We start from the raw sequence: 12473 nt of genomic DNA, 5'->3' as shown, positions 1-12473 counted from the left end.
AATATGGGTCATTATAAAAATTATAAGTGCTTTATTTATTCCTATTGTACAGTACAATAAAAGTAAGTATAGGGGCTGGAAGGGACCTTTGTAATAATCTCATCGAAAATGTAGGTATTATTAAATAAAAGGAAATTAAGGGTCCTAGAGAAGTGTTTTTTTTAAGTCTGTGCATTTTTTTTTTTAACTTGAGAGTGGATTATAATAGTTCAAGCAGACAATGAGTTAATTCTTTGAAAGTATGGTACTTCCAAATCATTTTAATAATGAAGTTATGGTGAATTAAGCAAGGGAATGGTATATTTTTAAAAAAATCATTATTGAATAATTGAGGGCTTGTATGCAGTTTTAAGTTAAAGAAGGTAACTTCTTTATGTCTTCCACCGTGACAGGGCTTTATGTCTTCCATTATGTCAGAATCTAGTTGGTGGGGGTAGATGAGAGAAAGGTGACAACAGAAAAATAAACATGAAAAAACATTAAAAAACCCAATAAATTTGTCCTGCTTCGAATGGCAGTTCTGTATGTCTCAGGGTTTTTTCTTTGAGCCAACAATAAAAATTATGGATTCACAAACTATCAGGCCCCTTAACTTGTGCCTGCAGGTCTTGAATTGAAAATAAATCAAACAAGGCTTTCACAGGAACATGTGGTGAATATAAGACTTTTCTCTCTTCTGTCCTGCCCTGCTCTCTCTCTCTTGTCCTTTCCCTCTCAAGTCTTTTTGCATCTTTTCAACCTTCCTTCGCTTTCACATACGAAATGCTCTGTTTTATTTTATTTTTAAGATTTATTTATTTATTTAAGAGTGAGAGAGAGAAAGAAAGAAGGAGAGCTAGTGGGGGTGGGGGAGAGAGGCAGAGGGAGGGGGAGAGGGAGACTCCCAAGCAGACTCCCTGCTGAGCACGGAGCCCCATGCACAGCTGCATCTCACAACCCTGAGATCATGACCTCAGCTGAAATCAAGAGTTGGTCGCTCAACCGACTGAGCCATTCAAGCACCCCTAAGTGCTCTATTTTAAAACTTAATTGTGCTATCTGAGATTTTCCACTCAACTAATTCTATTAACATGGGTTGTTAGTGGAAGTTGGGTCATAAGAGTGGAGACTAGGTGAATACAGTACATAGCTTCAGACTGGCTGGGGCCAATACCAGCTAAAATTAAGAACAAGTTAAGTTTGTTTTCAGCGCCCAGACTTACAACTTTCACTTTTCTTCTTTGTCTTTCCATATTTACTTATTAGTAAGTGCTAGATCTTATTTATGCTTTTCCCTAGTTCAAAACCCTATGGCAAAGGGTCAGATTCAATGGTACCTGGTAGAAATTACGTGCTTACTGACTATAATATGGAATAAATGTTGAATGAATACATTTAACTAGTATATAAAAGACTAGAAAATGGTGGTGCTATTCCCCACCCACATCTGCCAAGGATATGCATATTGGATGAGGAATAAAGCTTTAGGATTAGTAAATAAATCATCAGTGATGGAACTTCAGGCATCAGTATGAAATCAAGTTAAGAGAGAAAAACGCTCTGCTTTCTTAGGGCTTCTCTGTGAGCTGAGTCTCATTTCATTTTATTGGTTATATTGGCCTGACTGGGCTTCTCCCTCAACGTGTGGTCCTATATTCCAGAACATGTTTCTCAATTTACTTAAACCCGTGCCCCCTAAAAGCCTTCTCTCTTCAATATTAAGTATATTAAGCTACTATTAGGATTTTGAAAAACTTCAATTTCTACCGTGTGTACTGCAAGGATAAATTCTATAAAGACAATGCTCTTTGAAATAGATTCACAGCTCCAGGAAGAATCTTTGGCCTGTTCCCTGTATGGAGTCTGGGCGTTCCAATGAATTTCCAGAGTGGTCAGATTTGGAAGAAGAAGGAAGAAGGGGTAGTCCTGAGGTTTCTGCTCCAGGTCTAATTACTGTAAAAAGATCCCTGGGGTAAGAGTAGCTCTTCTGAGCCTACTGCAGACCAAATACATGCTTCAGGGAAGTTCCACATGGCTTTAAAGTGGGAAGAGGGGCAATTAATCTTTTTGGTATAATGGAGCTGCCGAAAGTCTGAAATCCAACCAGGGACTCTCATTCCAAAACAAAATATTTTTATATATTTCAGAGAGTTCCTGTGTCGAAAAAAACCCAAGTCCTGGAGCTCCAGAATAAGGAGCCCTGCCCTGTAGCCTCTAGCAGTGGGAGATACTGGAAAAGGCTGGGCTTTGCTGATAGATCATTGCTTCCATCCAATCCTTTACTAGCTGGTAATCTTGGGAGAGTTACTTAAATTCTCTTTGCTTTAATGTCATCAACTATAACATGTAGTTAAAATACTTAGTTGAAAAGGTTGTAAGCACAACAGAGTGAATAAAAGCAAGAAAGAACACAAAGCAAGGGGTTAACAGTGTTGGCAAGGAAGTAAAATGGTCTGGATTTAGGTCCTTACTCTGAATCTGATAAACCATGTGGCCTTGGGGAATATATTTAACTCTTGTACATCTCAGCGTCTCATTAACAAAATGAGGTTCATAGCCGTGTCTTTCTCAGAGGGTTGATGTTAACATTAATGTGGAAAAGTTTAAAACAGTTCCTGGCATGTAGAAAGCACTCAGCATGTCCTAATTTTCTTCCCTTCCACTGTGGAGTTGACGGTCTGATCTCTGGATCTCCCACTGAAGTGGCTGAACTAACTGCACCTACTGGTCAGAACAGCCCAAAGGTTGCTAAATGACCTTCCTTCCTGGGCCTAAAGAGATCCAAGAAGCCAGTAGCGCGTATCAACGAAACATTTACTGGATGGAAGAATGTGTTTATTTTTACTTTTATGCTTCTTCAGACTGGTGACCAAAAAAAAACCCCAGATGGATAAAACTTGTTTTAAGCAGAGATATGCCACCAGAGAAAACCTATCCAAATATCATCTCTGGCTTTCCTTTTCCCTTGTCAGCTGTGTCTGAAAACTACACAGGCAGGTTCAGTGCTCAGAACAGAAGAGCACACTGAAAGAAATCAACTGTAAAACTCTCTCTGGAATACAGGTGCAGAAGTGAAGAAACCACATTCCTTGTTTCAAGCACAACCTCGACACCACTAAGCAAGGTCTCGGGTACCACGGTGTGGCAAAGCCAGGTATTACAGACAGAGCACTGATAACCCTGCAGAGCAGGGGGAGGAACTGGAGGTCTGAGAAAGCTAGGAATTCTGTCTCAAGGACTTTGCTGGAGAAAAGCTGTGGTTTCTATTCACTGAACTAAATGCTACTAACTTACATCTTTAACATGGCTTTGTGTATCATCTTCTCTGAGTGTAATCCCCCACCCAAAGAGGAAGTTAGGCGTTGTGAGTCAAAAAGGGTAGAAACAGTTGGCAATTCGGTGGGACAGAAATTTATTATTTAAACTATTTGATTGAAAGAGAATTCTGCTGCTCAGGTATTAAGAAAAATGAATATGTAACCACGACCTGTATTTTTAGCAGAGTTTAGCTATTTGGTAAAACAATTTGGTAAAATATAGGGTGGTGTTATGTTAGAATAAATACCAATTTGATGTTTCATTGGAAAAACATTAAATTCAACTTTTTGATGGCATTTTATTCTCTATTAAATTTAGTGTAATTTCTATCATCTCAGTTCTGCTTAATTTGAAAATGATATAGCTAAGAGTTTGAAAAATCTCACACACCTCAGTATAGCAAAATATCTATGTAAATATACAGATTTACGCAATAGAAATAGTTTTACAAGAGGATTTGAAATAGGAGTCAGTGAAACAGTAAGATTTCTCTTTCATCAACTAACTAACAAATTTCTCCTCTCTCACTCAGGCACATAGCTATTGCATAAAACATGGCATATTTCTTTATATATTAAAGAAATCTTAGTTTTGAAGATAACACAGAGATAACGTATTTGGACAAAGCTCATCTTAACCATTCTACTGTTTATTATTCTTAAACTGACATAGGAATTCATTTTGTTCTTTTTTTAAATAAAAGAGTTTTCATTTTTCTTTACTTATAAAAGTAATGCATACTTAGTTTACAGTTCTCAATGTTATAGACATAGAAAGGTCTTTTATAATCCCAACCTCCAGAGAGATCCATTAAGATTTTTGGATTTGTTTATTTATTTATTTATTTTACAAAACTGGGATCGAGTTGTGCACAATGTTTGGGATATACATTTTTCTTTTTTCTTTTGTCTTGGTCATCATCTCAATATTTTTAATGGCTGTATAATACCATATTACGCAGCATGGATAAATAATAATTTATTTCACCAATTTGCTGTTGATAGCTGAAACAGAAAGTCAAGGGAACTTTGGTGCTTACCTTCCACAGTGCTAATATGAGCAACATTAGTAGCAATAATCCAGCAAAAGCACTCAACAGGATGACCCATAATGGCACTCTGCCCGGCAGTCCATCTTTGGATATTTGAATAGCAAACTGAAATTTATTAAACAAGACTGTTAACATTGATAAACACCTGTTATAACTTCTGCTACATTGAGTTCTTGCAGGCTATAATTTTCCACCAAACAATATACTTAATCTGATTACTACATACAGAGAAAACGTTGAGTTTACATTTAAAAATGCCCTTCATCTATTCAAAATCTTTAAGCATGTCAAATTTATTATTACCCAAATATTTATAATCTTATGCTTTAGAAATATATACGTAAAGAGTAAACTGTCTATGAATCAGAATGCTTGGGAGCAGAGGTGAATTTAACTCAGTGAGAACCAAAAGTATTATATATTTTAAAGATTTATTGATTGACATTAGTGCATTATCATCATGGTAAAAGCTTAGGCTGGAGCATTACCACAGGTCGTTGACATAAAAAACCTGAGTAGGTCTTCTTCTAATGCTAATTTTTATGTGCTTTATTTTTTTGCCTACAAATTAGATATAATTTTCATATAGTAAAATACACAAATCTAAAGTGTAGAGGTAACATGAATTTTTGCACATATATTCACCCTCGTGTATTTTTATGAGACCACACTGTCTCTGCCAGTCGACTTATCTTTAGTCTGTACATTAGGTCTTAACTGAAGGAAAACTTTGAGGTGAAGAGCTGTTAGCGTTTCAGCTACTCCATGTGGCACCCACACCGCGGTGAGACTTGTCTGCCCTGGGTCTCATCCCTAGTTTCTGAGAAAAAAAAACTAACTCAGGGTAGATCTCAATGATGAATAACAGCTCAAGTTTTTGTGCCTGTTGTCACAGGGAACTTCTCAATTCCTAAAGCTAGCGGGAAGACTGGAGGTAAAAAAAAAAGAGAACAGGGGAGATATTTACATATATTGGATATGGATACAAACTCCTCAGATGGCTCCGTGTGGGTCACTGCTGGTGTCTGGGAATGCAGAGCCGGCACGAGTGTACACGTGCACAGAATAAGATCTTTTAAGACGATTTTAAATACATCTAAAACAATTCTCAGAACTGACGGATACAGAAGCTGAAATATGGGTGGGATCAGTGACTTCTCTAAGCTCACACAATTACAAAATGATCACTTTTAGTAATTTTAACAATGTAGGTATTATTTTCCTTTAGGATAAGGTGTTGAATAATAGTTCCATGGCGAATTTTAAACTAACATTTAGGGGAAATAAAGCAAATTATAAAATTTCAACAAAACATATCTAGGAATCAAGTGTACTCTTTTCCTATTATATAATATATACTCATTTTTTGGGGGGTGCTTATTGGTAAAATTTTGGCTTCTTTGCATGTGGAACAGCTTTGCATTTATCAGTGTTCTTTATAATGTAAGTAAACATTACATGCATATATTCTTTAAAGGTGAATACTTACCAGGGGTCATTGATATTGGAATTATTTGAAATAAGTATTAATTTGAAATAAGAAATTTTTATTTTATTTTATTTTTTTTAATTCTTTTTTTTAAAAGATTTTATTTATTTATTCGACAGAGATAAAGACAGCCAGCGAGAGAGGGAAACAAGCAGGGGGAGTGGGAGAGGAAGAAGCAGGCTCATAGCAGAAGAGCCTGATGTGGGGCTCGATCCCAGAACGCCGGGATCACACCCTGAGCCGAAGGCAAACGCTTAACCGCTGTGCCACCCAGGCGCCCCATGAAATAAGAAATTTTTAAACAACATCTGAATGTTAGGTAGCTTCCAAATAAAATTATATGGCTCATACTATCCACATGGGATATTTAAACTCTCCCATGATAAGAGGAGAAATGCTTACATATCCACATCTGAATACGTCCTCTGGCCTTATTTTATAATAAAACAAGAGGAAAAACCTCAAACCATTTTATTTTTACCAAGGACTGAAGTGTGAATTTGTCTGAGGGAATAATATTTCATTTTTGCTTCAGATTTCCCAATGACTAAATGAAGAAAACCTTTCAAAACCTAACATTTATTTCTGTACAGTGTACAGTCACTTTCTGTAAAGTGTTTTTCAAGTCTGCTCTCTGGATGTCAACTGCATTTTATAATGTCAGTTTTTAAGGAGGAAAATTACAAATGCATCATTCGTTATCAAGGTGAAAGTAAAAACATCAATTTATTGTGATAGTTACAAGCAGTAAAGTCAAACATGGCATGTTAATTGTAAATATCATGGCATTTCCCAGTTTCTTACAAAGAAGACTGAAATCACACTAGAAGCTAATTAAGTATAATTTGAAGCAAAAAGTGTCTGTTACTTAGTGACTAGCTAGTTACTGCTTTAGGTTCTATAAGCAATTATAAAACATTATATCACAAAATTCAGAGTGAAATGTGTAATGTTTCAAAACTTAGAGTTGCACTTACCTCTCTTTTTTGATTGCCAGTACTTAAAATCAGTGATGTGTTTTCACTCTGAAGGTCTGCCCTTACAGTAAGATTTAAGCTGGAAAAACGTGCCTGAAAAGCAAATAGGATTTATTTGCAATATATTATGCTAATCACAGTGACAGCTAGTCATGTTTGAGTAGTGCAATTTTTAAAATTGAGATATTCCTGAGAGATTTAAAAACACTGGTTTTGTTAACTTCCAAATAGAACTGGTGGTTTCCAATGATGACCCAACCCTCTTCTCTCCACTCAAGTTGTCACCTAGGTCCTTGTTACAGAATGGAACAATTTCCTAAATCATTTTCTTCAGATTTATCCTTAGCAAAAACAAACCTCAAACCCTGCCCCCTTTTCATGTAGCTAGGTATGAAATAGCTACACTCTGGTAATTAAGTTTATATAGGAGCTTGTGTGGGATTAAGCACGAAACTGCCAATATCCAACAGTTTGTGACTTATAAAAATTGCAACTTAATATGATCGAACCTAAAAAATGGAAATTTCGTATAATTAACCAAACACTTCTAAGAGAGAAAGAAACCATACAAAATACAATGGATTAAGTTTTAAAGTTAGCTTGTTGTCAGATAGATTTGACTATTAGGAGCTAAAAAATGTCCTCCTATTTACATATGGTATATATAAATGTGTGTATAGATATATAGTATATATAAATTGTGTTTATATACAGTATATATAAATGTGTGTGCATGCATGTGTGTATATATATAAAGTCTGATCTAATACAAAGAGTCCATAATACGTGTTAGCTCTATTTGTTGTTAATGGTATCAAGGAGTCAAGCACTGTCTCTCTATAATTCTTTGTCCCTTAACTTAGTTCTACAGTATTAAGATAAATGCAAACTTTGATACTGTATAGGTGTTTATTTCTAGAGGTACAAAAAAAAAAAGAATAAGAGAGACTGAAAAAAATTATTTATCTGGAAGGGGATCTTGGGGATAACTTAGTTAATAATAAACAAGGAAAATGAGACCCAAATAGTTGGTTAAGTAGAGCTGGGGCTTGGACCACATTTTTTTACACTTCCAGTTCTTTCTACAGAATCACTCTGCTTTGCATATACTAAGTAATGAGCAAACATTTGTTAACATAATCCAGTAATTGCAGAGAACAATGCAATCACTTACTTTGATAAAAGTCGGTTTCCATAAGATAAGTGAAACATTCACTTGGCTCATGTCAGAAGGAATCAAATTACACGTAATTGTAGCAAATTTACACATACTGCAGTCCTGTTTAAATGTTCAGAGGTATATATTAGTATCTTTGTCATTTGGCAAAAAGATGCCATATTAAAATATTCTAGAAGAGAGCTATTTTTAGGTTGATATTGAATTTATTCACTTAAAAAACATGAGGTAAAACTAGCACTTGTCTTCGTTATCTGAATTTACCAGAATTGTGCCTCGTTTGAGATCTTCAGGTTTGGATATAATCGTTTTCTTCCCAGAGTTGACACCAAGAGGGTCCTGAAGGCTACTGGGTCTGCAGTTTGCATTCTAAGAAGTGAAAATATTTCTTTTATCAGACAATGCCAGATGTCAGAGGGAAAAATGACGTGGTACGATAACATGAAGAATCTGAGTGACAGCCATTGTCACAGATGAAAGATTCATCTTCGGGAGTGTGGAATATGGAAGAAGCTATTCTGTAGCAGCCATATACACCCACTCCCAGATAATAATTACTGTTAGCATGCTATTTTTGAATTGTAATAGATATCAGGGAGGTCGTTAGCGAAAAGGCAGGATGCTAGCGGAACTTACTATCGTGTAAGTAACATACTCATTAATTTATTGTTTTCATCAAATATCAGTTGTAAATTCCCATAATACAGAGAGAGAAAAGAAATTAAAACTACACTGGAAAAAAAAGGGTCAGCCATCGTATGATGGCTCATACGATGGTTTGTGAAACAAACAAAAAAAGAAAGGGGTTTTCATCTGTATTTGTGCATTCATCCAATAATATTTTAGGAGTCTCTAAACACCAAGGGTAAACTACTTGGTCTATGTGGGAGGAAGATGTAAGTAAGCAGCCCTATAAATGTTAAGATGCCATGTTTATACGACAGTTCATTCTTGAATTGTTTTTCTAGATTTACTCTAATAAACCTTTCATTAATCAAGACTCTCTACATCCTTGATAAAAGGTAATAAGGATAAAGTTCATAAGTAATAGGAAAAGTACAATTTTAGGGGTGCCTGGGTGGCACAGCGGTTGAGCGTCTGCCTTCGGCTCAGGGCGTGATCCCAGCCTTGTGGGATTGAGCCCCACGTCAGGCTCTTCCGCTATGAGCCTGCTTCTTCCTCTCCCACTCCCCCTGCTTGTGTTCCCTCTCTCGCTGGCTGTCTCTATCTCTGTCGAATAAATAAATAAAAAATCTTTAAAAAAAAAAAAGGAAAAGTACAATTTTAGTCTTTCTACATCCACACAAACCTGCTTTTTTGGATTAGAGAGAAATGGTAGAGATTTAATTTTTCCTTGCATTTAGGAAAACATTTAAATATTATAATCCAACTATCACTGTTTCTACTTCTTGATTTCTGAGAATATTTTTACCTAAAAAAATCTCTGAAGAGAAGATAGATTGTCAAATGCTGATAATATACATGCATTACTTCAATATTTATTGTGATTTTCTATGTCTTAGAGACTGAACCATAACAATTTACCACATTGACTCATTCAAAGCTATAGGTCCAAAATGAGTGCGATATTGCTATTGTTTGGGGTGAGTCAAAAGTACTGTACCGTTTTATGCGCAGCTGTGTAAGTGCTTAGGAACAATGAAAAAGTCTCCTTATAGAGCTGTTTGATCACCTCAAACAATTAAAGCTGTAACAATCATTTTAAGGCGCAAGTCAACAAGCAATTATCTAAAATCTACTCTAGTAGATTGAATAGTATTCCAAAAAGACATGCTCAAGTCCTAGCACCTGGAACCTGTGAATGTGACCTTATTTGGAAAAAGGGTCATTTTGGGGTGCCTCGGTGGCTTAGTTGGTTAAGTTTCTGCTTTCAGCTCAGGTCATGATCTCCAGATCCTGTAACTGAGTCCCAAGTCCGGAATAGGGCTCCCTGCACCGCGGGGAGTCTGCTTCTCCCTCTGCCCCTCCCCTTGCTCCTGTGCTCTCTCTCTCTCTCTCCCTCTCAGATAAAAAAATAAAATCTTAAAAAAAAAAAAAAAAAGGGAACAGGGTCATTGCAGATGTAATTAAGGATCTCCAGATGAGGTCCTTCTGGATTTAGGATGGGCTCTAAATCCACTGATGAGTGTGCTGTAAGAAACAGAAGAGGCAAAGACACAGAAACACAAAGAAGACAGGCATGTGAAGACAGAGGCAGGCTGCAGTTAGCTGCGTCAAGCTAAGGCATGCCACCTGTTGACAGCAGCCCCAAGAAATTAGGAGAGAGGCATGGCACAGATTCTCCCTGTGAGCCTCCAGTGGGAGCGAACAGTGTTGACACCTTGATTGTAGACTCTGGCCTCCAGGACTGTGAAAGAATACATTTCTGTTGTTTCTAGCCACCCAGTTGGGGTAAACTGTTACCACAGTAGTTGTAGGAAACTAATACATCTACTAAGTAGCTAGTGGAAGTTATTGCTATTATTTAAAATTTTCTAAATGCTTCTCCAGGTCACTTTGGTAAAGCTCTTTACGGCAAGTGTCCTGCAGAACAAAAGGCTTTAAATACAAATTGAAAAAGATAACAATTATGATGTAATTCCAAGGCAAACATGACTTACATTAGAAGATGACCATCCACTTGGGTATAGCACGGGATAACCATCTGATGTCAAGTTGGGAAATGAAACTGACAGTTTAAGTTCCGGCATTGGAAAATGTCCACTCTTTCTAATCTATAGGAAAAAAAAAAAATGTAACCCTCTCTTCCTCTTCCAACAGCATCCTTCCTGTATTAGGTAGGACATCTGTTCTTAATTGATGAATTAAGTTGTATAATATTTTGAATCTGAAAGTGAATGCAGACAGTTTATGGCACTGGATAGAGAACTGGCATAATTAAACAAGCAAAAAATAGGGATGTTTAATAGTGATCGTATGTATCGGTTACAATGTATACTGCTCCTTCATCCTCCCACTCCCAAGATAGGACTGGGATTAAGGAAAATCAGAATGAAATTTCTTTATGCTCATCATGTTTTTGGACATACTAGTCTTTTTGGAGGTGGGAAGGAGGGAGAACATTTGCTTGATCCACTCAGAACAGGTGAGCATATTTTGTTTGCCTAACCAGCTTGCCATAACTCCCTAAGCCCAGAAATCATTTCTCAGCCCAGCCCCACGGGATCTGCCACCACTGCACAGGCAAACCAGATACCCATTTGCTTCCCTTCACTATCCTATCTCCAGCTAGGGCACTGTGTCAATAATGATTGATAATCTAGTTGGATGAGAGTCCCATTGATTCTCCTCTCAATGCCCATCTGTTTTTATCCACTAAACCACAATTCCCACTTAATGTTACATCATGCCACCAAGGGTGAGTATAGCTCATAGGGAAGGAAAGCCAGGCAGGAAGAAATTCAGCAGGAAGCTGAATTTACCATTCAAAAGTCCTCATAGGTAGAAGAGGTGCAACTGAATTGGAGCAACCAGGTGCTATGGCCCTCCCTTCTTCCACTCAAGCACAATTTCCAGGACCTATGCCTTCTTCACACCCTCCCTAGTCTGAATTCTTAGGGGAGTAGGAAGCTCCTTAATCTACAGATGCCAAAAAATCCAACTGATCTATCTAACTGAGCCTTCTGGACTGGGAGTTACACAGATCTGAAGCAATTCCCTGTGGTTGCCAGAAACTGAATGCATCCCTTAACTTTGGAATTTTAGGAATTCCCAACCAGCTGTGCCTGGCCTCTTAATCATGCTCCTTGCCTCTTGCCCCTTCTTTTTGTAATATGCCTTAAACTTGCCTGCCATGGCCTCCCACTCTAATTCCATCTGTTTTCCATTAATAACATTTTTTTTTCTGATTAAAAACAATGTTCTTTACAGAAACATTGGAAGATATTGAAAATAAACAGGAAGTAAGTTTTCTACAGTTCTACTACATTAGTAACACTAGTGTACAACTTACCTGCCCATCATATATGTATATATGTACATATATATACATACCCATGTGGTTAAACTTTTAGAGTGTGTCCAGGTTTCAATTTTTAAACTGCTATAAATGACACTGATAACAGTGTCTCCCAGGGGTGCCTGGCTGGCTCAGTCAGAACAGAATGTGACTCTTGATCTTGGGGTCCTGAGTTTGAGCCCCATGTTGGATGAGAGATTACTTATAAATAAATAAATAAATAAATAAATAAATAAATAAATAAATAAATAAACTAACTAACTAACTTAAAAAAAAAGTATCTCTGAGAATAAATCTTTGTATCACCCATAATTTTCTATAGTACATTTCTAGCAATAAATTCATTCACTGGGTCTCACCTAAGAAAATATTCACTTTTTTTTTCAATTCTATTACTCCAATTTTAGATTTTATCCCAACAAAATAATGAGATACAAAAGATTATGGTCAGGGATATTCTTAACAATGTTATTTATATCAACATTATTTATAATAGTTTGAGA

The 12473-nt window shown here is 36.6% G+C and overlaps 1 protein-coding gene across 2 annotated transcripts in view; it reads right to left on the bottom strand.

Moving 5' to 3' along the window:
* The window catches only part of ITGA1 (integrin subunit alpha 1), a 166428-nt gene that overhangs the window by 7022 nt on the left and 146933 nt on the right, over positions 1–12473 (bottom strand). Inside the window, exons 24-28 of one of the 2 annotated variants that reach the window (XM_048224257.2) lie at positions 10613–10726; positions 8256–8360; positions 7989–8093; positions 6815–6907; positions 4337–4453 (exon numbers count right to left, since the gene is read on the bottom strand). In XM_048224257.2, the coding sequence (XP_048080214.1) occupies positions 4337–4453; positions 6815–6907; positions 7989–8093; positions 8256–8360; positions 10613–10726 (534 nt within the window). Of the gene's footprint in view, positions 1–4187; positions 4454–6814; positions 6908–7988; positions 8094–8255; positions 8361–10612; positions 10727–12473 lie in introns of those variants that run through there. The other variant, XM_057312234.1, reaches the window with a different exon arrangement.

Source organism: Ursus arctos, unplaced genomic scaffold (assembly GCF_023065955.2).
Source record: "Ursus arctos isolate Adak ecotype North America unplaced genomic scaffold, UrsArc2.0 scaffold_15, whole genome shotgun sequence".
NCBI classification, from domain to species: domain Eukaryota; kingdom Metazoa; phylum Chordata; class Mammalia; order Carnivora; family Ursidae; genus Ursus; species Ursus arctos.
The sequence above is the reverse complement of the archived record's forward strand: the minus strand, read 5'-3'. Positions and strand labels throughout refer to the sequence as shown.